This window comes from Hippopotamus amphibius, chromosome 7 (genome assembly GCF_030028045.1).
Source record: "Hippopotamus amphibius kiboko isolate mHipAmp2 chromosome 7, mHipAmp2.hap2, whole genome shotgun sequence".
Classification (NCBI taxonomy): domain Eukaryota; kingdom Metazoa; phylum Chordata; class Mammalia; order Artiodactyla; family Hippopotamidae; genus Hippopotamus; species Hippopotamus amphibius.
The window spans coordinates 129,428,207-129,452,924 of record NC_080192.1 but is presented as its reverse complement, the minus strand read 5'-3'; the positions used below and the strand labels follow the sequence as shown (position 1 = coordinate 129,452,924).

Genomic DNA, 24,718 nt, shown 5'->3' with positions numbered 1-24,718 from the left:
AACTTCACAGGATGGTTTTTATTAATGAAACGGCCCCAGCAGCTCTCTCCCATAAGCTCTGGCCAGACCTCCCACCTGCAGCCCAGATGACCTCAGCCTTGGCTTTCAGGACCAGAGGACACCAAAGACACCCTCCCATTTCTCCTTAGCCTTGGAGCTAGAGTCTCAGAGATTCAGTCTGAATTCCACGCCCCACCACGCTTCCTCCAGGCCACGCTCCAGGTGAGCTAATTTTCAAACTTTCGTGACCAAGTAGTGTTGCTTCCACCTCTGGCTTCTCGCTACAAATTTCTAGCTTCTCACGCACACAAAATGTCTCGAGTCTTTACTTTCCCACTGAGATGAACACATTTCTGAATTGGTCAAACTAAAGACTACCTTTGTTTCTTTCTGAACTGAGAGCTTCAGAGCTGAAGATACACTGGCTGCTGACCTGTGGGAGGAAATCAGGCAAATATGTCAGGAACCAACCAAAATGTTCATCTACTTTGCCCCAATAAGTCTCATTTCTGGGAATGCATCTTAAAGAAAAAAATACCAAATATAGGGGGGGAAAGCCAACACATAAAGATATTTATTGCAGCTCTATTTATAGCTAAAATAAAATGCATATATATAGAAATGAACATCCAACAAGAAAATGCCATGCAGCCATTTTTTAAAAAAGAATTCTACATCAACATTGAAAAATATTGAGAAAAAAGTAGGATAAAAGTTAAATATACATTTATAATTTTGTAAAGAAAATAAAAAGTGCCCATAAAAAAAAAAAAAGCCTGTTATTTTCTCCTTTTTCTCAAATTTCCCCCTTATAATTTCTTTCAAAGCTGCCAGCAAAGTAGTGCAGTCCTAAACCTCCCCCGAAATCTAATGTAGGAAGCAAACCTTGAATAACCCTCCCTGAAGAGAAGAAATCATTGGCCGGATCTGCTTGGCAGTGAGGAAATGGAAATGCAGCGTGGAATGCCGGGGGCCTTAGAGAGGAGATGTGATGGGAAAAGCCCAATTCTTCTGTGTGTTCCGATCAGTCTCTTAGATAGGACAACAGGAAACTAGTGACCGTCAGGCAAAGAATCATGAGGACAAAGGGGACATCGTGTGTGAACGGGCTCTTCCAACCACAAGGCACCGTCCATTTGCCAGACAGCGCTGAGGAGGGGTGGGTAAGCGGTAAGAACCCAGACTTGGGGTCTCAAGGAAAGCCAGCAGGAGCCCCAGTGACTGTGCAACACCTCTTAACCGACCAGGGCTTCACTCTACTCAGGGCGGCCCTTGTACTGCTGGCCAGGAGTGAAAAAGGGTCTTCTTATGCTGAGCTGAAATAGACCGACTTCTGCCAAATGGCCCCACTCCCACCCGCCACATGGAACTACCCAGAATCATCTCAGCCCCTTGGGCTCGCCCTGTCACTGTCTGCATCCATCTCTAAATTCTCCCTTTGGGGCCAAACCCCTGTGTCTCCCAGAGTCCCTGGCACAGTCTAGATTGTCCACCACCGCGCTGCTCTCCTCTGGATGCCCTTGTGTTTTGGAGAAACCCCACAGACAGGGGAACAGTGCCCATAACCAAAGCCCTCCGGCTCGTCTGACACGGGCACAAGGCCCACTCCTCTCCCCACTCCAGTCTGAACATTTCTATCGCTCAGTCTTGGACAGAATCTGCTTTTCCAGCAAACTTGCCTTACTCTAACGTATCTTTGAGCTTCCAGTCAACCAAACCACCTTTTTTTTCATCCAGTTTACAGTCCCTATTGAATGTTCATGCAGGTGATGTTTTTCAAGGGAGGAAACAAACACATTGTCTAGACCCAATGCTAGGACCTCCCGGTTTGGGCACTTAACCCCTCTGAAGAAGGCTGCCAACAGTCATGTCAGGGGAAAGGAGACGCAAGACAAAAGGACATTATTACGGTGCTTTTTCCGTTTTTCTTTTTTGCACAAAAACAGTCCATTTATTCAAGTGTTCTCCAGCACAAGTACATTAGAAAGGAGCTTTATTATATTTTTCTGGGCACAAAAAAAAAAAAAAAAAGTGATGAAGGCGGAACTGACAGACTTTCTACATCTGCTGCACGCACTGACCTCTTTATAATTATTTCATAACAGCTATGTCACGAGCATCACTTACACAGAGATACAACAGAACACCGGGGCGTGGGGGTGGGGACCCGCACAGGGCCCTCTCACACTTGCCCTTCCCCAATGTCCCAGAACCAGACGGTGAAATGTACATTATTATTGTCAATAAATAGAGAAGCAACCCTAAAAAAAAAAAAAAAAAAAAAAAAATACAGTGGTGAAAGGATGCTGGAACCAGGAAGAAAAAAAACAACAACAAAGAGTCAGAAGAGGAACTGAAGAGAAAGGAAACAGGGCTGGGAAGGGAAGGGTCCGGGGAGTAAGTCCTGCATTTAGCTGCGTGGAATGTGCAGTAAAAGTGCTCTCCCGCCGGGGTCAAAGCGAAATCGTCTGTAACAGTAAAAGTTATTACCAAATCAGCTACGGAGTTTATTCTTCAGTATGAATACATGATTTCCCACAAATAAGTAAGCACCCGCTACTTCAATGCCTCAGCTAAAACACATGAAATCGCTCATTTAGTTTTCAAGTACAAAGTTAAAATGCCTTTTTAATAATAATATATCAGAGTAAAATAATAGTCTCTTTTAAACTCCACTACAAGAAAACAAAACAAACAGTCATTGTCCAGACAGCAGACTTAATTTAACAATATATATTTTTAATAAAATGTTTTAGCACCTTGTTGAGTCACCTCCTCCCTCTGCGTATTCTAAGGAATTTCGGCATTTTTGTGGTTGGTTGGATTCTAGGGCTGTGCAACCAAATCAGTCTGTGAAGTGAAATGGGACTCAGGTGATGCTTTCGGATCCCTGCTCATGTCCTCAGGCCCAGGGCTGGAGCCGCCAGACTGGAGGTGAGAAAGCTGCCCTCCCACGCCCCTCAGGGGAGCAGATCGGGGGAGTTTTCCAGTTACTGGAGTTACAGGAGTCTGTGGGCCTCCGTTCGGGCAATTTAGCCAGTCATGACTAGCAAAGGACCTTCCATCCTTGTCCTCCCTGCTTCTGACCTGCTTGTTTCTCCCTCTCCCCAGACTCCACTGCCGAGGGTCAGCGGTAAACAGGTCACCAACCAAAGGCCTGCTCAGCCGGGTCTCTGGAACACACAGGTGAGAGAGGGGCTGCCCTCACTTCCTAAAGACCCCAGCCTTCCTTTACCAAAACGTAAAGATTCGGGAGCTTCTGCTAGTACAGTGGAGTCCATCGTTGATATAAATCTACTCTCTTTCCTCTTAGATCCTCCAAACACTTGTGGTTCATCCCTGCCTCAGCAGGGAAAGGCCGGGAGGGCCATTCCAGCTCCACGCCATCCCTCCAGACGTGGAGGAAAGAAGGCAGGACAACTCCAGCGTCATCTCCAATCACAAGCCCTGGGATCGTCCAGACTAGACCATGCCCGATGACAGATTAAGATTCCTCATCTCCTGGGATCGAAATGGGGCCTGCTAGAAACCCAGGTCTCACCAGCATCTTGGCTCTGCTGCTACCCTGACCACAGGAAACAACCAGTCCTCTTCAGATCACGGTACCAGGCAAGCCTCACAGCCCGAACTCTGCACGTTTCCTGAAAACGACACCTCTGAAAGACACCAGTGCCACAGCCTCTCTGCACCAAGCACAACAGCGAGAGGAATTCAAAACTGCCTCCGAGATCCACTTTATATATACTGATGTCATCAGAGAGATGAAGACGGAGAAGATTCCCCAGGTGGCTCTGCTCAAACAGTCCTTCTCCTGCTCCCATTACAGACCTTTCTGTGCCGGAGACGGCGGGCCGCTCCTATCCGGGCTTCCCCAGAATTGCCAGCTACGTGGGAAGTAAAGGGAGCGGCCCTGAGTCGACCAGTTCGATGTCCACCAGTAGCCTTCCTTCCTGCTGGGTCTGCCTGTGCCAGTCTGCACCCCAGCGACTCACCACAAACCCACACAGGCATCACTGCCAGCCAACCACTCTCAGGCCCGTCTCAAAAGCAAAGCAGTCCTGCATGCGTTTTTGGGAAGTTTGCTTTCTTGAATGTTCAACAGCAGGAAGGTTCTGGGGTCTAGAAAGAAAAATGGACAGTGGCACACCTAGGCTGTCACCCACTGACTGCAAGACCCTACCAGCCCTCACCTGCTGCTCCCCAGCCTGTGCTCTTCAGCTGGTCCCTGGGGAAGGTGGTCGGCACCAGCCAGCTTGAGGCCCACAGGGCTCAGCAGCGCCTGCTGGAGATGAGCTTCCTCCTTGGGCAGGAGAGCCAGGGCTCTGTGACCCCGCCTGAGCCCCGGCCACCTCCCCCAGACAAGAGCCACAGCTCTTTTGGCACCGCACTCCACTTGGCACCTGCAGAGCAGGGGGGCATCGTCCTCAGTTCCCAGGAATTTGTGAATGGGCCTGCTCTTCAGAAAGAAAACCCCTCTGGCGAACATACTCCAGAATTTTCCCTAGGCCTTCCTGGATTCTCCCGCTGCTCTGCTGCTACCCTGAGCCTCACGCACAGCAAGTGCAATGATCCCCCACCTGAATCTTCACATGGCCTTGCCTCAGCCCGTCCAAGCACAGCTCCCCTTTAGAAGGTGACCCGATCACTGTCCCCAGAAGCGCCCCCAGAGTTGGAAGCAGATTGTGAAGAGCACCCCGCCGTGGCCAAGTCGGCACATTCCCAAGGTCTCCTGCACCCTACCAAGTTCTACTGTGGGACCAAGCCCACAGGTGTGGCTGGAAGAAAAGCTGGTGATTTGTTAACTCTCATCTCTGCGAGGGTGCATCCGGCCCGGCCCGTGGCCTAGAGAGGTTGCCAGACTGGGAAGAACAGGTATCAGCCACCACAAACAAGCTGGCCAGCCCATACTGAACACTCAGGCTTGCCACGTCCTTGGCTAAGTGTCTTCTCCACACCTACCCCCTGGGTGGAGCTTGGGCCATTAGGAAACGCAAACTCCTGCACACAAGCAGTGGACAAAAGACCTAGGAGAGCCAGAAAGTCTGTCTGCAGAGGAAGAGACTGTCCTGACACTGGGGCTGGGAAGACCTTAGCGTTGGCCACCGGGGGAGGGAGCACCTTGGGCTGCCTACGGCAGCCCTCCTCCCCCAGCCCTCCAGAGTGGTGCTGGTGGGCTCCGGGCTGGGAAGATGGAGCCTGGCTGGAGAAGGAGGGGGCAGGGTGAGCACCAGAGTTTGGTACAGACTCCAACGAGGGAGGGGCAGAGGGATCCCCCCCAGCTGCTCCAGCCCCATGGGAGCCCACCATCACCACCTGCCATCACGGCACAGAGCTGGCAGGAAGCAATCGGGTATGATCTTAAAAACCAATCTGACAAGGAAATGAGTAGCTTGGGGTCCGACTAAGCACCCCTAAGAGGGGCAAGAGACCATGACCACCAGCTGTGAGCTCACTCCTGAGCAATGAGCAAGGGATTCAAAGCTTGGTTTAGTTTTGTCACCAATTACTAATTTGCTTTATTCAAAAGATGAGGTTCACCGTCCCATTTTTTTCCCAATGGAAGCCCCCTGGCCAAGACAGCCCTGGACGTCAGTTTCGTTTTGGTCGGGGGAGAATAGGTAGGGGGAGTTGAGGGCTGACTTGACTGGTGCCTAGGGTTGCAGGTCAGTGTCACAGGTTGCTAACAGAAGAATCTTTTGACATCACCGGGGCAAAAGAGATAGAACGCTACCTGCTAGAGGAGAGCACCTGCTAAAAGAAAACCTCCTCCTTTTCCTGCCTTCAGCACCTAGCAACTTCTGGGATTGACAGTCTACCTGCAATCAGGGCAACAGAGGTAAAGAGCTGCAGGGCCGACTCCGCAAAGTCCTGAATCCCCGGGGAGAATAGCGCTGGGAGCTCCCTGGCTGTGTGTGTGTGTGGGTGGGTGTGTGTGTGTGTGTGTGTGTGTGTGTGCACGCGTGCGCGCACGCGTACGCGTTCGTTATACATCGGTATAGAAACATGTTCCTGTGTGTGTGGGGGGGATTGATTGATTGGTGTGGGGCTTGTCTGCAGTGGGGCCTGAGACTCAGCATTCTGAGCCTCCTTCCCCTGCTCCCCACTCCATAAAATTTCTTAGACATGACCCTATCTATGTATTTATATAGCGCCTATCACCGTAGGCCCTATCTTTCTAGGGATGCGAACGTGGGACCATGTGCTTGAGAGCACACCTCCCAGCCCTGCCAGTCCCAGGAGGTGCCGTTCCCCCCTCCCATTATAAAATATATATCTCTATATGCCACATATCTACACCCCATCTACCCAGGCAGGCATCTGCCCATTGGGCCCTCACCCTGGAGCCACCCATGCCGTCCCTGCCTACCGCCAATGCCAGGCTGCCTGCCTCGGTGGGAAGCGGAACCAAGTGTTGTGCACTCGGGGCTCCAGGTGCTGCTGACTCGAGGTAAGAGCACAGCTATCAGACCAAGTACTAGAAAAGAAATACACACCACTCCAATCATACACGCGAGGAGAGAGACGCCTGGTCCTCCCTCCAGCCCTGACACACGTGACTCGAGAGGAGGGAAGCAGAAGAGAAGAGGGACGCGCCCGGAAGGCCGGCCTCAGGGACCCCCTGGCCGACGCCCAGTGGCCCACCTGGCCCGAGGGGTGGGGAGCCAGGGCACCAGGGCCACCACTAACTTAGAAGCACCCTGCTCCCCGCACCTTGGTTTGAAACCTAAAGGGAGGGGGGGTTGGGTTTTTGATTTCTTAAAGAAAATCTCAAAACAAACATAATTATAACCAGAACCATAAGAATAATTATAACAAAAGGTGTCATCAGCCTCCCAGTATAAAACTGCAGCCTTTGGAGATGACCAAAAACATCAAATTCCAGGGGCCGGAAGCCGCCTTGTGCACAGAGGGTGGATGGTGGGGGCCTCATAAAAGAACACACAAAAAGCGACTTAGACAGGAAAGCACCAGTACGTTTTGTATGTTTTTTTATTTTCTCCAGGTGGGGTCTGAACTGTCACTTGCCCGCACTCTGGATTTTTCTCTGATCCCTCCGCAAGGAGCCCTCGAATCGGCTAATGTGAGAAATTGGGAATGAAGACCCCTCATCCTGCCATCTTGCCGAGGGAGTCTCCTTTTCGAAAAAAATGAAAAGGGTATTGCGTGAGCCTGGGTGGATCCCACTCTCAGCTTTCCACGGTCCCGACCACCGAATCTCACCCCCTTTTTTGGCAGGGAGAAGCGGGAGAATGCTGTTCCCAAATTCTCCTCCTTCACCTTGTTCAACACCAAGGGAAATAAAAAACCCCACCATGGTAACGGTTCACTTCCAAGCTGTCTCCCTTTCTCCATCCTTAGTTAGAACCCTTTGCACATAAGGCAACGTGGAAGCTGATGTTTTTACCCATCTCGCTGTTGTAAAGCACCATTATGAAGTCGGGTTGTACAGTAGTTAACAGTACCTTTTATATATATATCTCATATCTATCATATATATATAAACTGTAAACAAGAGGTATCAGTGGCTTCTAGAAACTGATTTTCTTCAAGGTTTCCTGTGTGGTAGGCACCTGAATACTGTATAAAAGGGTCTTGTGTGGTGTTCTCGTCTCTCTGCTGCTAGTTGGGTTGTGTTTTGCATGACCAGGAATGGTGCTGGCAAGACAGCTCAGTGGCTGGGAGGGAACTCTGCCGCCTGAGTTGTCTATTTTCTGTCCCCTGCTTGTGCTCCTATCTGATCAGGCTAGAGACAACAACAAAAAAAGATATATAGTAAAAAAAAAAAAAAAAAAAAAAAAAAAAAAAAAAAAATCCAATATATAGATTTCTATAGAATTTCCTTTTTTCCTCCTCTCCCATCTTTCCTCTGCAAGGTATGGATACTATTTTTGTTATGGATTTTTTTTTTTTTTTTGCTGCAATAAACCCTCTTGTTTCAGTCACAGCAAGAAACAAAAACCCAAACAAACAGAAAACCCCTCTGAAAAGAGTAGAAAACAAAAGGTTTGACCAGAAAAAAAAAGGGGACGGGAGGGTAGGGAGGGAGCTTGGTTTTTTTTTTTAAATAGGACTGAAGATTAACATTGAAAAATCAGGAGATGATGTCCAACCCTTTTTTGCAAGGCAAAGCCTTCCGGTATTTCCGCCTCTGTGGGTTTTTTTTGTTTTGTTTTAAATTCCTTTTCCTCTTCTGGGTGCTGATACTTCTCTCCATCCTCACGTTCTTGGTGTTTTGTTGTGTTTTGTGTTTTTTGTTTGTTTGTTTAACATTGTGTCACTACCTCGGTTTGCCCTCACGTCCCTTACACACAAGCAAAATATTCCTTCAGCGGAGCGAAGAGGTGGCGGATGACCGGCACGCTCCACGACCGGCCCAGCAGTCTCTGCCTCGCCAAGCGGCTCATGTTGGAGACATCGGTATAGTGGACAGGGAAGCCAAACACCCTGGGGAGAAGAGGCAGAGAGGGCAGCAGTCAGCGCCGGCCTGGGCGACTCTGTGTCCTTAACAACCAGTTCGAGACTCAGGCGCCTGGCTACTTTCTGCGGGCCTGAAGGCAAGTTAGGATGATCACTGCCTAGCGATCTACCACACAGTAGGAACAAAGTGAGTATTCGTCAAAAAACACCTCCAGGACACGCTCCACTTGAAACTGAGACCCACAGTGGGTATCTCAAGTCTGTATGTGATAAGCATACATCCCTAGTATCTTCCCCACAAAGGAGGGAAAGCCCTGCACGGGGGCCGAACTCTTGCCTGACGTCAGGAGTTCCTGCTTGCTCTGGCTGTCTGTGCGAACGGTCTCTCTGTCTGGCTCAATGGCAGTTACCGCGAGGATGAGGAACCTAGCCCAAGTCCAATCTGCACCCAATCAGGGTGCTGAGGCTGTCAGGCCCACCTGGTCCCACACTGTTCTGGTCTGCAAAGCACCTAACACGAGCAGCATGAAACAGGGAAGCTCCTGCCGCTGCAGCGCTTCCCCGCAGTTCCGCAGGACCGCTGGAAGCCAGCGCATCAGGCGCTGATTCCTAGATGCCCCTTACTTTTTAAACCAGCCTTACAACGCACAGGAGTCCTCCCCAGCAATCTGCCACGTTGGGAGATGCTTGGGAAAACCCACTGCTCACAGGGTATCTGCAGGGGATCCAAAGCTGGCACAGAGGCAGAGATCCCTCCCACCCACCCCTCGCCAGCACGAGTGGGTACCTTTCCATTTCAGTGCACCATAAGATGTCCTCTTTCTCATTCATGAAGACGGGGAAATGCTGGTCTTTGCCCTGCTTTATGGAGTTCGACCTAGTAGTAATGGTCCTCACTTTGCTGAACTAGAAGACAAGGAGAGGAAACGAGAAATGAGCACTCACCTGCTCCTGCCAAGCACCTGCCAGGGACTGGTCCACCCAGGGGCCGGGGCGAGGCTCTAGTCGTGAGCCTCCGCAGACCCCACGGCCCTGCTCTTCTTCCTACACCGAGGTCACCTGGCCATCCTCAGTCCAATTCCTCTGGCCAAGGACTCGAGACAGCCGCTTGAATCACTGTCCTTCGTAAGCCTTCTAAGAAGTTTTTCCCAGGGGTAGTGACTTACAGGCAAAAAGATGCCAAATTACTCAGGGGTGCAAAGACACTCTGGGGGTGCCAGCAGTCCTGGGAGTTTTCTCCAGAAAGAAATGCAGCTTCCACATCACAGGAGAATCTCTGCTCTGAAAGCTCGTGCAATAGGTCCTGGCTCAATAATTCAAAAGCCCTAATAGATCCAGGGACCTTGGCAAAGACTTCTTCGTGTCTGCCTCCCACAGGACCAGCGGGCGAGCTCAACATGAAAGGGCGGCAGGCAGCAAGGATTCCTGACCTCTCCCCCTGCCCTCCAGGCTTTCCCCCAGACCCGCCCACTCTGCTGACTGCATGCACGACCCCCTAAGTTGCATCCTCTGCAGGCGGGACACAGCCCCAGTGCTGCTCCAGCTCCCCCTGCCCTTCTCCTCACTCCCAGCAGAGGGCTGTGACGCTGGGGCTGACCTTGGCTATTCTGCCGTGCTCCAGACACTCCTGCAGCTCCAGCTTATCATTCACAGTGGATGCCAACGGCCTAGGAGGCAGAAGAGAGAGAGTAACAACAGAAACCAGGAGAATGGCAGGGACGCACCCAGGGCCCTGACCCAGCAGTCATCTGACTCACATGGGGAAGTAGAAGAGGACCCCGTCACCCACGTGCGTTGTAACCCCCTTCAAACTCCCCAAAACACATGCACATACAATGCAGCCACTCACAGACACAAGTCCACCAAGCATTAATCCTTAAAGGTAAATTCAAAAGTGGTCTCAAACAAACAGATTTATTTACAAATAAACAGATCACACCTGCCCAGACAGGGAAAAGGCCAATGACTTTTAAACCTGTTACTTAAAAACAGACTAAATCTTAAAAGTACCCATCACAAAGCCAGCTCTGACGTGACAGAATGTTCTGTATTTCGACTATGGTGATGGTTACATGGGTCTGTACACTGGATGAAATTCATCAAACTGTACACTTCAAATGTACAGTTAACAAGACAAATTTTGCAGTCCCCAGAAGACTAGAATTTTGTGACACTAAACGTGTCACTTCTCAGAAGGCAGACCAGATCACTGAAGAGCACCTTCGTAGCTGGCCTTTTCTGACATTTAAGATTACTTAATAAAGGTTTCACATAGTGATCCACCATCTCTGTGTGGGAACCACCCAGGACCCACGGTCAAATCGCGCCTCCAGACTCCTCCTTGTTTACACGCATATACACTCTGCTTGGTCCCTCGCGGTACCTCTGCTCCTCCTGGAAGCTCAAGAGTTCTAAAATTTTAGAGTTGGAAGAAGCAGGTAAGAACCATCCCTACGCTGAGTTAGTGGCTCCATAAAAATACTGGACTACGTAAGCCAGTCCATTTTCCCGATACGCACAGACATCCATCCTGGGAGAGTTAGGGGGACACTGAGGCAGTTTTCAGGTCAGCTGCCCACTGACCCACTTCCTTCTAGCAACAAGCCCTCAGAAAAGATGGCAGCTTTGCCAAATGGGTATGAGACTGGGGAAGTTCCTAAAACTTCATGCTACTGGCAGAGAGGCAGAGAGACTGAGGCCAGGTTAAATGATGTTCCCAATTTAGGTAAACCAAGTGTGTAAAACCCACACTCAAAATATTCTGGAAAATATTTCTTCCCATAATAGATATCCAGATTGGGTGGATCTCCCCCTGCTTTTTTTTTTAAGCTCTTTATTGGAATATAATTGCTTTACACTGTTGTGCCAGTTTTTGCTGTACAACAAAGTGAATCAGCTGTATTTATTCCCTCTGCTTTTGAACTGCTAACCCTCAACCAGAATTCCTTTCTCCTCATAGGCCTTTTTATAGTACAATTTTTATACAGAAAAAATGAAATTTTCTTCATTCCTGGACATCACAATCTTTGTGTAAACTAAACCAAGAGCATCCTTCCAAAAAAGGACTTAAAGTAGACAGGACCCTCTAAGCTGCCTAGAGCCTCTCTCTTTCCCATCCCCAAACGCATCCTCCACAGCTTTACTTCAGGAGACTAAGGACCAGCTGACTCTTGACACATCACCCATGTAGGAGAACCAACCACGTAACTCAGCCTGAGTCGTCATCTGTGTCAAGAGTGTGCTTTTTAAAGGTCCTACTTGGCACCACTAGTTCTTGGTTTCTCAGGCAAATATCTTCTACACCTGACTGCCCTTCTTCCTCAAGGAAAAGGAAACGAAGAAGAACACGGAAGAGCAGCGAGCTTGCCAGCAAGGGAGGCTGGCGCCCTCCTCGGGCCGTCATCCTGCCTGCAGACACGCACCCACGGCCACCGGAGCACAGAGCTCTCACCAACCTGTTCATACCAGGAAGGTTCCCCCAGAAGTAGCGGGCCCTGTGTGCAGCGGACACTTCTTTGGCATCAATCATCACAGGGTTGGACTATAAAACAGGAGATTAAAGATGAGAGAGAGAGGAATATTAGAGTGCCGGGAAACTTGCTAGTTTAGAGCCTCAAAAGGCTCTCACTTCTCTCTCAGGAGGACACACTGGAACAGCCGGAAGCCCCAGGAAAAGCCAGAATTAAACCCAGCTACGTTCCACGTGTTACCACTGCAACAGTCTAGACCTGCACAGTCCACGCCGCCATGATGGAACTGTTCTATCTGTACTGTTCTGCGCAGTGGCCAACAGCCCCCCAGCTGCAGACTGGCTGAGTACTTGAGTGGAGGCTGGTGAGACTGCGGAATTTTAATGTCAACTGAAATACCACACATGGCAGATGCCTACCACACTGGACCACACAGCTCCAGCTCACCTGGAGGCTTTGAGAAAGAAAGTTCCAATGAGTGTGGACGTATTCACTGTACGTCCAGATTATGTGCCAAACATGTCTGCTCGAATGTAGAGTCAGAACACCAGCTTGAGGTGTTTTACCCCAGGACTCAGGAGCGCGCACTCGGGCTCCCAGACTGCCCACCTGGAGAAGGACTCTGGCCACAGAAACCCTCTGTGCACGGCCCCAACCGGGCTAGGCCATGTCGGGACCCACACTCTGGGAAATAACAACTGAGATAAGCCGTGTTTTTCTCCCAGGTGCCACAAAGCATCCATCACAGTGCCAGGGAGCGAGGACAAGCCATTCTGGTTGATTCTGGCATCTCAAAGGTTCCCCCAGGGAAACAGCACACAGAACCCAAGCCCAGGAGCCTAGCCCTGCACTCTATTTACGACAGTCAGGTCCTCCAAGCGCTGAGGCCCACGCCCACATACCACCTCTTAGAGTGAGACTACGGGCTCTCTCCGGGGTGGGCTCCCTGTCTACTTGGGAAGTCCAGAGCTTCCCAAACGGGCCCCTTGCAAAGCGGAAGTCACCAGTCCCCAGCTCCACAATGCAGATGAGACAGGGATAAAGCAGCAGTCCAAGGTAGAAGCCATTAGTGAGCTGGCCAAACCGAGGGTGCTGGCTATACCTCGAGAAATCGCGAGATGTCCCTCTTGTCACTAACGCCCATGGCCACCACATTCTCAAAGAGCCAGAAGAAGGGGCGATCATCTCCCTCCTTGGGCCGCGCATCATGCAGGAGGCGGTAGAACTCAAAGAAGAGCCGGCCAGTGCCCTCTGAGAGGTCGGAAGAGAAAGCCATCAGCTGGGGCTGTCTGCAGGAGACGGCGGTGTGGCTCGGGCACGGGGAGGGCAGGGGAGGACAGGGTCACTGGGAGGAGCCGTCTCAGGGCAGAAATACCCAAGTAGGAAACTGACGTGCGGAAGCACCAGCTCAGAAGGCAGAGGGATGAGCACAGCACCTACCGTAGAGTCCCTTGCGGGCGGGGTTGACGATGGAGAGATCATTGCAGGGACTGCCCCCAATCACCAGATCGAACGGGCCCCACTCCTGGATCTGGGAGGATAAAGGTAATGTGATGGGCCTGATGTCCAGGGACAGAGGCAGAAAGGAAGAGAGAAATGATCTGTGAATCTGGCAAAAAAGTACTTTGGCACGGGAGAGAAGAGACCCGGCTGCTTTGTCTGCTCTCTACACTCACCCATACATTCACACACACACACACACACACTCGCGCACGCACGCATACACACCATGCATCCACGGACAAGTCACTGAGGCCCTCTGGGCTGTTTCCCAAATAATAAAGTGAAAGGACTGAACTGGACAATCTCTGAGGCCATCAGGGAAACCAGTACGCCCCCAGCAAGAAAAGCAGCCACTCAGGGGGACAGCGGTCCAGGCTGGGCAGCTGAATGAAAGGTACTCTGTACTCTGCGCACCTTGGGCAGGTGTCTGGACCATCTGAACCCCTCCATATGCCCTTCAGGACGCCTGAGGGCCTGTAGTTCGAGGTCGACATGGATAACTGGAAAAGCAAGGGGCCACTCAGGCAAGACCCCACCAGACGCCCCCCAAAAATGAAGGCTGGCGAAGTGGTCGCCAGCAGTACTGGGAGGATGGGGACCTCACTGCAACCCACAGCGCTCCGCTCAACAGGGCCCGGAAAGCAGCCAGGGAGCAGCCTGAGCCCAGAAAGCCTGGCTCCCCAGTTCCCACTGGAATCTGCCCCGAGACAAGGAGGGGAATGGAAGAGGAGGAGGGAGAGAGTTCAAGGGGGGAGGAGGGAAAGGAAAAGAGCAAACGGACAAAATGAGAGGGGCTGGCGCTGTCCCAGGAGCTAAGTGACGTAGAGAAGGTGGGTGGGGCCCGCGGCACTGACATACATGCTTCTGCGTGACGCTGCGGACGTCCCCGACGTACATGATCTTCCCCTGGTGCCGCACCATGCCCACCGTGATGGAGTCCTCGCACACCTCGGAAGCGATGTAGCGATCCACCTGAATGCCCAAGTCCTTCAGCACCAGAAGCCCTGTGCCAGCCAGCAAAAAGCACAGTCACTGGGTCACCTCCCCAGCACCCTGGTCTTTGCAGGGGTCCCTCTGGCCAGCTGGACACATGGGTCAGAGACAGGCCCAAGCCCTACCCTGCCCAGAAAGCTGCTGAAGGCTTCTGGATCAAACTGGAGTATCAATAACAAGGACATCAAGGCTGTTACATCAAGGCTGTTTCATGTCTAATCTGATCTGCTCAGAAAACAGTCAAGACAGGACAGCAGGGGGTTTCCAGAGAACAACCTTTGGGTGGTCTTTTCTTTGCTGTTTCTATATCCTGCACACACTAGTCCTTCCTCAGTCCTTGTATCACCTCCTGCTGCAATTCAACCATCCGTCAAGACTCAACGTAAAGGCCGTCTGCTCTAAAAAGGCTTCACTGAGGCCTACCCCCACCCCAGAGCCCCCAGGATGGCCTCCCCTCCTCTGTGAGCCCCGGCACTTGGCACCCTCTCCACCTCAGAGCAGCGCGCCTGCCTAACCCAGCCCTTCTCTTCGGGGCCAAATGTCTTCAAGATAGAGTGGGCGGCCTCATTCCATGTGTTTCCTCCTGAGCTAACAATTCACACTTCCTGGCCATGACCCTTCCAGAAAGGCGTGCTGAATAGAGGGTCTCAAAGACCCTGAGAGCTTCAGGAAACACAGCACCATCCCCACTACTCCCAAAAGACCTCCCCACAAGCAGCCTGCGTGGCCTCTTGGGGTGTGACATGGCTTAAGGAGGCTTCCAGGTTCCACCCTGGGAAACCAAAGCTGTACATTAACTAATCTAGGTTCACGTGACATCAGCACTGAGCTGGGAACAGAAGGCCGACATCTGGCCCGGGGTGCCATCCCCACCCTCTGACCAAGGTCTCCAAGCCCAGCCTGCCCATCTATCTCCCTCTGGTCCCATGAAGACAAGTTCTGAGAAGGGTTATTCATTTCCTAAGGACTGAAAGGCCTCAGCTTGAGGGCAGGGCAGAGGGTGGACGCCAGTATCCATGTCAAGAACCACATGACATTAAAAACAGTGCCTACACAGTGAGCCACTATTCCCTAAAAGTTAATGGCTTAAGTATATAAAGATGCGTGTACGAGGACGCTTGTCACAGCGCTGCTTATAACAGTGGGGGGGGGGGGGGAATAAACACCCCAACATTAAATAGATTATGGTACTTTCACTCCATGGGACCCTATGCGGCACTCATAAATACCGTAGTTCTATACTGGTTGACATGAAAAAGCAGTCATAGCATCATAAATGAAAAGGCAAGTTATGACACAATATGTATTTTACTATCCTTTTGTTTTATTGATCTATCTACGAATGATTATATAAACACATACATGCACAGAAAAAAACCTACAATCTAAAAACGTAAAAGGACATATACCAAACCACTAATTACAGGATTCTGGGCAATTTAAATATTCTTTAGCCTCTCTCGTTTATAGTTTGTTTTTCACTGCGACTTATAATCAAAGCACAACAGGACTGCCTATGTTTTTGCTTTGGTCACGAAGTCTTTCCTTTGAGGGTCTGTGAACATCTTCAGCAACCTCTGACTAGTGACTGCTCCATCCTCTGCTGGAGAGCACGCACCACCCCCACCCCCTCTCCTCACACACCCCCGTTAAGGAAACGCCCACTGGACGTGCTGGTTTACCACTTATTTTTACTCTTCATTGAACACAAGAGTTTCCTCCTTAGGGTAACATTTTAACAGTTGCAACGTTAGCCGTCGCCCTGTTTTGCCAAGGTTACACACACACGGTCCCCGGAGCCCAGCTCCCACGCCCCAGGATGAAGATGCCAACGACTCTCACCTGTAGCGATTCCATCAAATAGAGACAGCACCCGGATGGGCTTCCTCTTCTCAGCTGGGACAGGTGGGTAAACCTTCGGAGGGTCCTAGGCAGCCAGCACAACAGGCCAGGTGAGCGTCCCCCAGGAGCGTCCCCCAGACCCGCACCCGGGGCTGGCCTCCCAGTCAACTGTGGGCTTTCAAGACCCGCACGCCCCACCTGTGGCTCAGGCACTGCGGCCCGGCACCCAGGCCCCCGACTAACCGAAGCACTCTCGCTTTGGCAGAGTCCGCCCTCTGGCTCTGGCAGGTGGGGGGTGAGAAGAGCCGCCCTGTGCCCAGCACCCAGCACTCACGAATTCCTGGTCGTGGTTATTGGCGAAGAACATCTGCAGCCGGGAGGGCCAGTCTTCCCGCCGCCGCAGCAGCCCGTAGGTGCCCTTGTGCCCGCACATGTAGCAGTTCCAGGGGTCTTCCTTGATGGCTGCCTGTGCAGCCCCCGGCCCCACCAAGAGATCCACACACTCCACACAAAAGCACCTGGAAGGAAACACAGTGGAGCCGAGGAGACTCTCGGCCCCTGGCCGGTCGCGGACGGAGCGTGGCCGCAGTGCAGGGCAGGACGGGCAGCGGGAGCCCCGGTACCGGGCAAGGAGGGAGGGCCGCTGCGCTCAGGGGCAGGGCCTCACCTGCAGCAATTGTTGTTCCCACACATAAGCACCTCGCGCCCCCCGCAGCAGATGGTGCAGTAGGACTGATAGCCGTCGTCGTCGTACTGGTACGCGCACTCCAGGAAGCAGTTCTAGGGAGCAGGGTGGAAGCTCAGAGACCACCGGGCAGCACCCAGACTGGCCAGGGCGAAGGCAGGCTGTGAACCCAGCCTCTGGGCTCTCGCCTTGGAACCTCGACACAGCCCTGGAGACACGACCTTGCCACCCATGCAGCCAGGGTCCAGCCCGGGCCACAGATTTGGGATGGGGACAACGTGTCTCCCCACCCACTGCAGTGGACAAACCAAGAAGAAGGATGTGGGAAGGCCTGGGAAACAAGACCCACACTGCCTGCGGTCCCCCCGCACCCAGGGCACAGGGACCCACCCATAAGCCTATCATCCCTCACTTCACACTAGTGACTGTGACATTGTGAGCCCACATCTGAGGACGAGAATAGGGTTTTAGAGGGGGCAAGGATCTCTCAGAGGAAACGCAACAGCAAGTCAAACTCTTGAAACCCAAGGGCCCGTTTTATCAGGACTCGGCTTCAAGAGCAAACCGCGGAGTCACCCTCACAGCTACCCAAGGTGCCTACAGCCCAGAGGCCAGGAGGTGTGGTCAGCCAGGGGCCTCGTTTCTGCTGGGGATGCCCGTACCTTGCAGTTTTGGCACATTCCTCCGATGAAGAGAGGGTGTTCCAGGGTGACGTTGAGACTTCCACAAGAGATGCAAATGTCTGGAAAGCAACAGATGCAGAGTGAGTGCCACTGAAGGGCCCCCTCCCACCTCGGGCCAAAGCCCGGCTCCAGAAAAGCGACTGACTAGAGGCGCGCTGCAGCAGCAGCCAGACAAGAAGGCAGCAAGGAGGCTGGGAGGGGCCGCTCGGAACAGGGAGGCAGTGCGGCCCCAATCTCAGGGGCCCATTCATCTCCCAGAGCAGCAATGCTGCCTTCCAGGAAAGGCATGATATGAGGATGAGAATCCGCCTGTGAGAACGGGCCCGACCCTAGGTTACCCTGGAGATGTCCTTGGGCAGTCAGTCCTTAAGGCCTGGCCCCTGCCTCCATCCTTCCTGGCCCTGAGGGCCCCGAGTTGGACACATCATCACTAGGCCAAGGGAGACAGACATGGGATGGGCTAATGACCACCAGATGAGACAAGGTGAGGAAAGGTAAAAGGCCAAATTCAAATCCAAGAGAGGTTACCCTTCTGTGACCCACTGGGGTGCCCCAAACCCTAACAACCAGCCCCCACCACTGACAGGAAAGATCGTGGTGGCAGAAGACACATGTGTGTGTCAAGCAGGCTGGAGGTGCTGGGACATGCAGGACAGACCCTGTTACCAAGTACCAATGTCCCACGTCACCATACCCTTCTCAGTACCTATACTACTCTGTGCAAGCCACCACTTTAGGGCCCAAGCCCCCAAGCCCGCCCCACGGGCAACAGACAATTGACTTCCCAGGGCCAGCGCCCAGCTGCCCCCTCAGGACTCACCCTCGATGTTCCGGCACTTCTGCCGCACCTCGTACACCAGCCGCTCTGCAGAGGGGAGGAGAGCCCAGCATCAGAGGGGCCTCGAGGGTCACGCCCACTCCTCTGAACGTCAGCCTCACCCTGCCACTCTCTCCAGAGCCAGACCAACTACCTCTTGTGCGTTCATCAATTATCTCCTTGACCTTGGGCTTCTCAGTTGTGCTCTTTCGGGGCTTTTTGGCTGGTGGGGGCGGTGCATAGGCAGCTGCCTCGGGTTCAACCCACATGTCTGTGTAAACTTCTTTGTAGGGGTTCTTCTCCTCTGGATCAGGAAAGCAGGCGGTGAGGTCATGGTTACCGGCTGACAAGGAATCCCAGCTCCCTCACAGCGGACCATCTACCTACAACGGGGCGCAACCCCGGTGCCCAAGTTGTTCCTCGCTCCCAAGCCTCTGGGGCCAGCAAGCCAGTGGGGAGCAGGTTATCCGAAGTCCCAGTGCGGCACGGCCCCTCCCGGACCCCAGGGAGAGGGAGACAGAGGCCACTCCCACTGGGCACCTTGATGAGGCCTTGCCGGCCCTCCCTAAGCATGGCTTCCCCAGCCCGGGCATGGAGCTGCTGGTGCACCTGCTCTTACCTTCTGGGGGCTCCAGGCCCTTGGGGCCAGAGGGCTGGAACCCTCCCAGGGCCCACTCGATCATCTGCTTGTTCTGCACCTCCACGGCCTTGGCAGTGTCGCTCTCGTCGCTGTCGTGGCACACCGGGAACAGCTTCCCTGCTCGGCTGCTGGCCACCTGGAGGGCAACACGTGTGGGGCAGGCTGTCAGGAGAGTAGCGAAGGTGGACTCAGGCAAGAGGCAGGAGAAGGTGCAGAGAGGGGGCAAGTAAGGAGGAAAGGGGGGCCAAAGGGCCTCACAGGTGGACCCTCTGCCCAGGCCTAACCCCTGTGCTCCAGTTTCCAGATCAACGGTGGTCCCTGCCATCTAAGCTCCCCGTGCTGAGTCCCTCGGAGGGGCACTGACCTGCAGGACTTCGTAGATGGCCTTGCGGTACATGGGCTGCTTGTTGTACGTGGCCTGGTGGAAGGCGCTGCAGAAGGAGCTCAGCGGCATCAGCTTCTCCACACACACCTGAAGGCACAACCCGCCCTCATTTGCTCCTCCTCCCACACTCACCGAGCGCCCGCCACACGCCTGGCGTGGTCAGGGGTGGGGGCATTAAGACCCGGCCTCTGCCCTCGGGAGGACCGGATGCACCAATAAATAATTCCGTGACATAAAGGAGAAGTCCAACCCCAGGTGTGGGGGAAGGACCTGAATGCAGGTGGAAGGGAATTCTAGGTAGAAGGTTCCTAGAAGGCATCCGAACTCTCCAAGTTAACCTAATTCTCTCCAGGACTTCTTCCAATCACACATATACAGAGTGGGGGCAAGCAGAGCCCCCTGCTACCGTCCCAATTCCAAACCACGCCCCCAGCCAAAATCAGAGGCCCTGGGACCAAGAGCTGTTCCTCCCCACCTCCCGCCCCTGCCAGGCTACCGCCAAACCCCAGTGACTCACCACTGAGAACTTGCCGTCTCCGAACCACATGACCCAACGGGTGCCTTCTGCTGCTCGGCTCCGGCCCGTCATCCACCAAGACACAATGCGGCCTGGCCACCAGGAGAAGCCCCGCAGTTTCCCCCACACCAGCTCCCCAATGCCAAAGCCCCGGCCGTCCTGGAGCCCCAAGGAGCAGAAGTCATTACATGGTGGTCACGAGGCCCTGCCACCCTGATTCCTCCCACAGCAACCCCAGCCCTGGGCATCTGAGGGTCAGGACAGCCGGGAGGGAGCGCCATCTGAATGGACAGAGCGAGACTGGAGAGACAAAGAGGCCTGGGGTCGGGTGGAGAGAGCAGGACGGGAGGAGCTGGAGGAGGCAGGTGAAGAAGCCAGCCGCTCACCTCGTACTCCGGTTCGTCATCGGCCGCTTTGGTGGCGTTCTTGTCCCCCGTGTCAGCCCCCACGGGCTCAGGTGTGGTGGCCACAGTGGGGGACGCGGGGTCGGTGGGCTGCTGCACAGCGGGAGGACTGGCCTCCTCCACCTTCTGAGACTCAGTGGACCCCTGGTTTTCTTCGACAGCATTCATTACTGCAATCACCTTGGCTTTCTTCTCAGCCTGGGGAAACAAGGAACAGAAGTTACCTTGAACTGATACTCGAGGGGCTCTTCTCAGTCTCTCCCTGGTCTGGAGACAGTGACAGAAGGTACGGGGCTGGAAAAAGGAGTTCTTCCCTCGTCAACTCAACCGGCTTGCCATGGAGAACAGAAAGAGCTGAAGTTGAGAGGTGAACACAAATCACTGGGCTCAATTCCGGCCTTCTCCTCTGCCTCTCGGGAAATCTTCCTCCCTCGTCTAACCTTCCTCAATTGTCGGCTTCATCAGCTGCCCACCCTCTGATACGGAAAGATCAATTCTATTCAGACACTAATCATGCACCTCAGATTAGGCACAGACTTTGGCTCCATCCTCTCCTCTCTTACTCCCCAATCTAGAAATGGAGCCTCCTGTCCTTTTCGCCACAGTTTTCCTGGGCAGTCGACCCCTTCTCTTCCTAGTCTTGGCTTCCAGACCACGATTCTAGTTTTGTTGTGATGCGTGATGATGAAATCACTGTTTTGTGTTCAGAGCACACGGTTCCTTCCCCATCTGCTCAACCACCACAAAAAGCCCCAGAAGAGCTTGCCTGCTCCCATGCTCACAGCCATCCTGGAGTTCTCAGGATTACATCTAATGTATGCTGTCACCAGATGCTACGCCTTCTTTCTACATGCACTTTTCAGATCCATAAATACACTTATTCTTTCAACCATTATTTAGGGAATCCACAGTATAGCCAGGCATCCTCTTCGCCATCCCACTGACAAATTAATCCAAACCCAAGTATTTTCCCAATCTGAACAGCCTCCATGCTTTCACTGTCTCATGCTCATCTTTCAGGCTCATCTCGCAAGCCCATTCCTTCTCAAACCTGCTCCAAGATTCTCATCGCCCTACAGAGGAGAATGAAATACTTGATACTTAGCTCTGGGGGCCACTCAACCTAATCTCACCCTAATCTCACCCCAACTACTGAATCTAGGACACATTGCCCTCACACTTCAAGGCTCTGCACCCGTTTTCACCACACCAGATTCGAAGGGAAAAAAAAATCCTATCTTCAACATGGAGCTTTCCCTGAGAACTTAGAGCAATACAAACCCATCCTCAAGATTACCTGGAGTATTAAGACCTCTAAATTGGAAGTCACAGCATTTATATTCCTGTCTTAGCCTTGCAACAAATTAACACCTGACTTTGAAGCAGTCCCTTGAGTTGCTCCACCTATAAAAGGAGTTTGAATTTAAGGATTTCTGTTAACCTTTTCTGATTGGCTTAAAAATCTGATGTATGTACCACGAATTCCAAGGACTCTCCAAAGCCTGTCAATGGACCCTCAGGTCCCAGGTTAAGAACAGCTCAATGGGCTACTGTCTCTTAGATTCACTTTATTTTGTTCTATCTTCAAGTCTTTGCCTCCCGGCCACAGACGAAATCTGCTTCTTGTGGCAATTCCTAAAACACGAGGATGGGAGTCCTAGTTCTTTCTCTGACTCAACAAATTCTAAAATGGGATAAAGGATCCTTTGCCCCCAAACAGACAGGAGAATGAGCTCCTGGAGACTGGGGGGTGCAGAAGAATGCAGAGTAATTGCTCCTCCCTCCCAAGCCCCACTCACACCTGGGGGACTCTGCCCCACCCCTTCCTAAAAATCATCTACCTACCTCCTCCTCCCCCACCAGAAGGTGTGCACTCAACCCTGTGAGGGAGAGGGATTCTCTTCTAGAATTGTCAGCTGCAGCAGCTATCCCAGTGCCAGAACTGCTCAGGTAAACACCCTGCCTACCAGCCTCTGCTCCCTTCCCTTCACCATGCCTCCGTGAACTTCAGGCACAGATTCTGATCTAGACCAGGGTGTTGTCTTGGATGATCCAAAGACCCAGTTTCCAGGGGCGACGGGCCCCCTCAGCAAGAGCAAGGTGTGCAGGTGGAAGAGGTGGAGGACGAAAGGATCCACAGCAAAACAGCATGGGGGGGGGTGGGGTGCGCCAGGTTCCCCCCAGCCTCCCCCAGTCTAGAAGGGAGTCATGCCTGACACCATTCTCCTTACTCCCCCTCAGCCCCTTTGTCTCTCTTCTCAACCCCTCCACAGCGAGTTCCTGAACATTATTCTTCCCCCACAACTTCCCCCAGCTTGTCATACGATGCTGCTGATGGCTGTTAAGCGCCCCCAACCCAGTAGGTGCAGCAGAACACGCACCCAGCACGGTTTGGCAAGCAGAGGAGGAGGAAGGGGCCTCCATCGGGACAAGGCCAGCAGAGGTGGGGGAAGGAAGGAGGGGGTGGGTTAGCAGCAGGAGGCAGGAGGAAAGGGGAAGAAGGGGCGAGAGGGTGGCTGGGTGGGGGAGGGGCTCATTAGAATAGACTTGCCTAGGGCAGTGCGGGAGGGCCGTTTTTCCATGTTCATGCCAACCCTCCTCCCCAGGCAGACAATAGGAGAAAAAAGGGTTAACTCTGGGCTTGGGCTTTTGGGCTAAAGGCTCCTACCCACCTCCCCCACCGCCCCAACCTCAGTTCAGAAGGTCCCACCCCAGAGTAGCCAAGAGACTGGGCAGGATCAGGAAGACACCACACCAGACCCACTACGGCGGCTCAAGGAGGCCACTTGGCCTGGAGTTTGTCCAGTCTGGAGAGCCACTGGTAACTCCACTCTGCTGGAGGCAAGGCCTCCCCGTCCAGTCCCATCTCTCCGGGCAGCTGTCCCGCCTCCACCTCCCCCTGTGACTCAGGCTGCTTCCAGTTCCAGAGGTCAGAGGTCCAGGGACCCACGCGGACTCCCGCTGGGGCAGCGGACCCCGGGCTGTCCCAGGTGCCTCTCCCATCACAGGCCGGCGTCAGGCCACCCCCACAGCCCCCTGTCAGGGTCACACTGCTCCCTCCCACCCCGACACCACTTCTTTCTGGAGGCCTGACGGTGGCTCCCAGGAACACGCAGGAAAGGAAACCATCCTTCTCAAGAGGCCACAAGGTTGGCACGGCCTGAGGACAGCGTGGTCCAGCGGCCAGGAACACAGGTCAGCAAGGAAATGCCAACCACCCATCTGGCAGCCAGCGCAGCGGAAGCACCGCTTCTGGCCCAACTCCACGGCCGCAGCCTGCCCCCCAGCCTTCGTTGACCACTGCCCCAGGCTCACGCCAGGGCTGCTCCTCCTGGCCCCAGAGCCGCCAGGTCCCACCTGAGCGCAGGAAGGAGTGGGGGTTGGGGCTCCTGAGGAGGGAGTGGGTGGGACAGCAGTAACTCAGCATCTCCAGAACTCAGGCCAGGCAGTGGAGCCAGCTCCTGCGGGCCGGGGAGGCAGACTTGACTCTTCTCAAACCCAGAGGGCTGCAGGCCCAGAGATCCTCCCACCGGCCCCTGCCGCCTCCCCGCCCCCAGTTTCCCCAGGGCTCCGTCCAGGAACCTACCCATAAGGCCAGGTGCAGCCCCTCTGTGGTCCAGCTCAGGTGTGAGCCCCGGCCCTGAAGCTCTGTAAGTAGCTGCCCGTCTGGGGGGAGGGGAAGGGGGCGATGGGGCTGGGGGGCGGAGGGGGCCAGAGAGAGGGGGAGGGGGGAGGTGGGGGGGAGGGATTGAACATTTTCTTTGTCTAGAACTCCAGGTCACGTGGGCCCCGCTGGAGTGCCTGGTTGGCTGCGAGCGGGCCGGGGGAGGGGGCCGGCTCTCAGACGCTGGCACTGGGCCAGCCCCTCTCCTCCGGTCCGAGGGGCGCGGGCCGGCGCTGGGGCCTGGGGGCGCGGCGGGGCCTCCGCCCGCTCCCGGGGCCCCGCCCAGGCCTGGCTGCAGGCGGCGCCCGCCCCCTGCAACCCGGCAGCCGTCCCCGCCCCCTCTCCCCCAACCCGGCCCGGAGCCCGGCGCGGAGCCGGGGGGCGAGGGGGGGAGCCCGCGGGCTGCGCGGGGAGGGAAGGGGCTGCCCTCCAGCCGCGGAGGTAAGCTGCGAGCGCCCGGAGAACCCGGAGAGCAGGCAGAAGGAGAGAGGAGATCTCGGACCGTCTGGGAGAGCCAGGAGAAAGTTGTTAAAAGTGAGTCTCTCAGCAGCACAAGCAAAAAAGAAAAAAAAAAAAAAAAAGGAAAAGCTTACAGATGAGCGAAGAGGGGAAGAGGGCCAGGAAACTGCAGGAAAACCCAAACCACACAGAGATGGACAGAAAGCGCCCGTACTGAACTGGGAGCGCTCCAGAATGG

General features: G+C 53.8%; 1 protein-coding gene across 1 annotated transcript in view; it reads right to left on the bottom strand.

Annotated features, from left to right (window-relative positions):
- Nucleotides 1–1,546: 1,546 nt before the first annotated feature.
- The window catches only part of DNMT3A (DNA methyltransferase 3 alpha), a 102,793-nt gene continuing 79,621 nt past the window's right edge, over nucleotides 1,547–24,718 (bottom strand). Inside the window, exons 8-24 of the mRNA XM_057740808.1 lie at nucleotides 20,340–20,555; nucleotides 19,954–20,112; nucleotides 19,416–19,523; nucleotides 19,031–19,187; nucleotides 18,566–18,715; nucleotides 18,415–18,459; nucleotides 17,574–17,653; nucleotides 16,894–17,006; nucleotides 16,561–16,744; nucleotides 16,227–16,311; nucleotides 14,250–14,395; nucleotides 13,329–13,419; nucleotides 12,991–13,139; nucleotides 11,874–11,959; nucleotides 10,016–10,085; nucleotides 9,206–9,324; nucleotides 1,547–8,445 (exon numbers count right to left, since the gene is read on the bottom strand). Coding sequence (XP_057596791.1) covers nucleotides 8,304–8,445; nucleotides 9,206–9,324; nucleotides 10,016–10,085; nucleotides 11,874–11,959; nucleotides 12,991–13,139; nucleotides 13,329–13,419; nucleotides 14,250–14,395; nucleotides 16,227–16,311; nucleotides 16,561–16,744; nucleotides 16,894–17,006; nucleotides 17,574–17,653; nucleotides 18,415–18,459; nucleotides 18,566–18,715; nucleotides 19,031–19,187; nucleotides 19,416–19,523; nucleotides 19,954–20,112; nucleotides 20,340–20,555 — 2,100 coding nt within the window. The 3' untranslated portion in view covers nucleotides 1,547–8,303. The remainder of the gene's footprint in view (nucleotides 8,446–9,205; nucleotides 9,325–10,015; nucleotides 10,086–11,873; nucleotides 11,960–12,990; nucleotides 13,140–13,328; nucleotides 13,420–14,249; nucleotides 14,396–16,226; nucleotides 16,312–16,560; nucleotides 16,745–16,893; nucleotides 17,007–17,573; nucleotides 17,654–18,414; nucleotides 18,460–18,565; nucleotides 18,716–19,030; nucleotides 19,188–19,415; nucleotides 19,524–19,953; nucleotides 20,113–20,339; nucleotides 20,556–24,718) is intronic.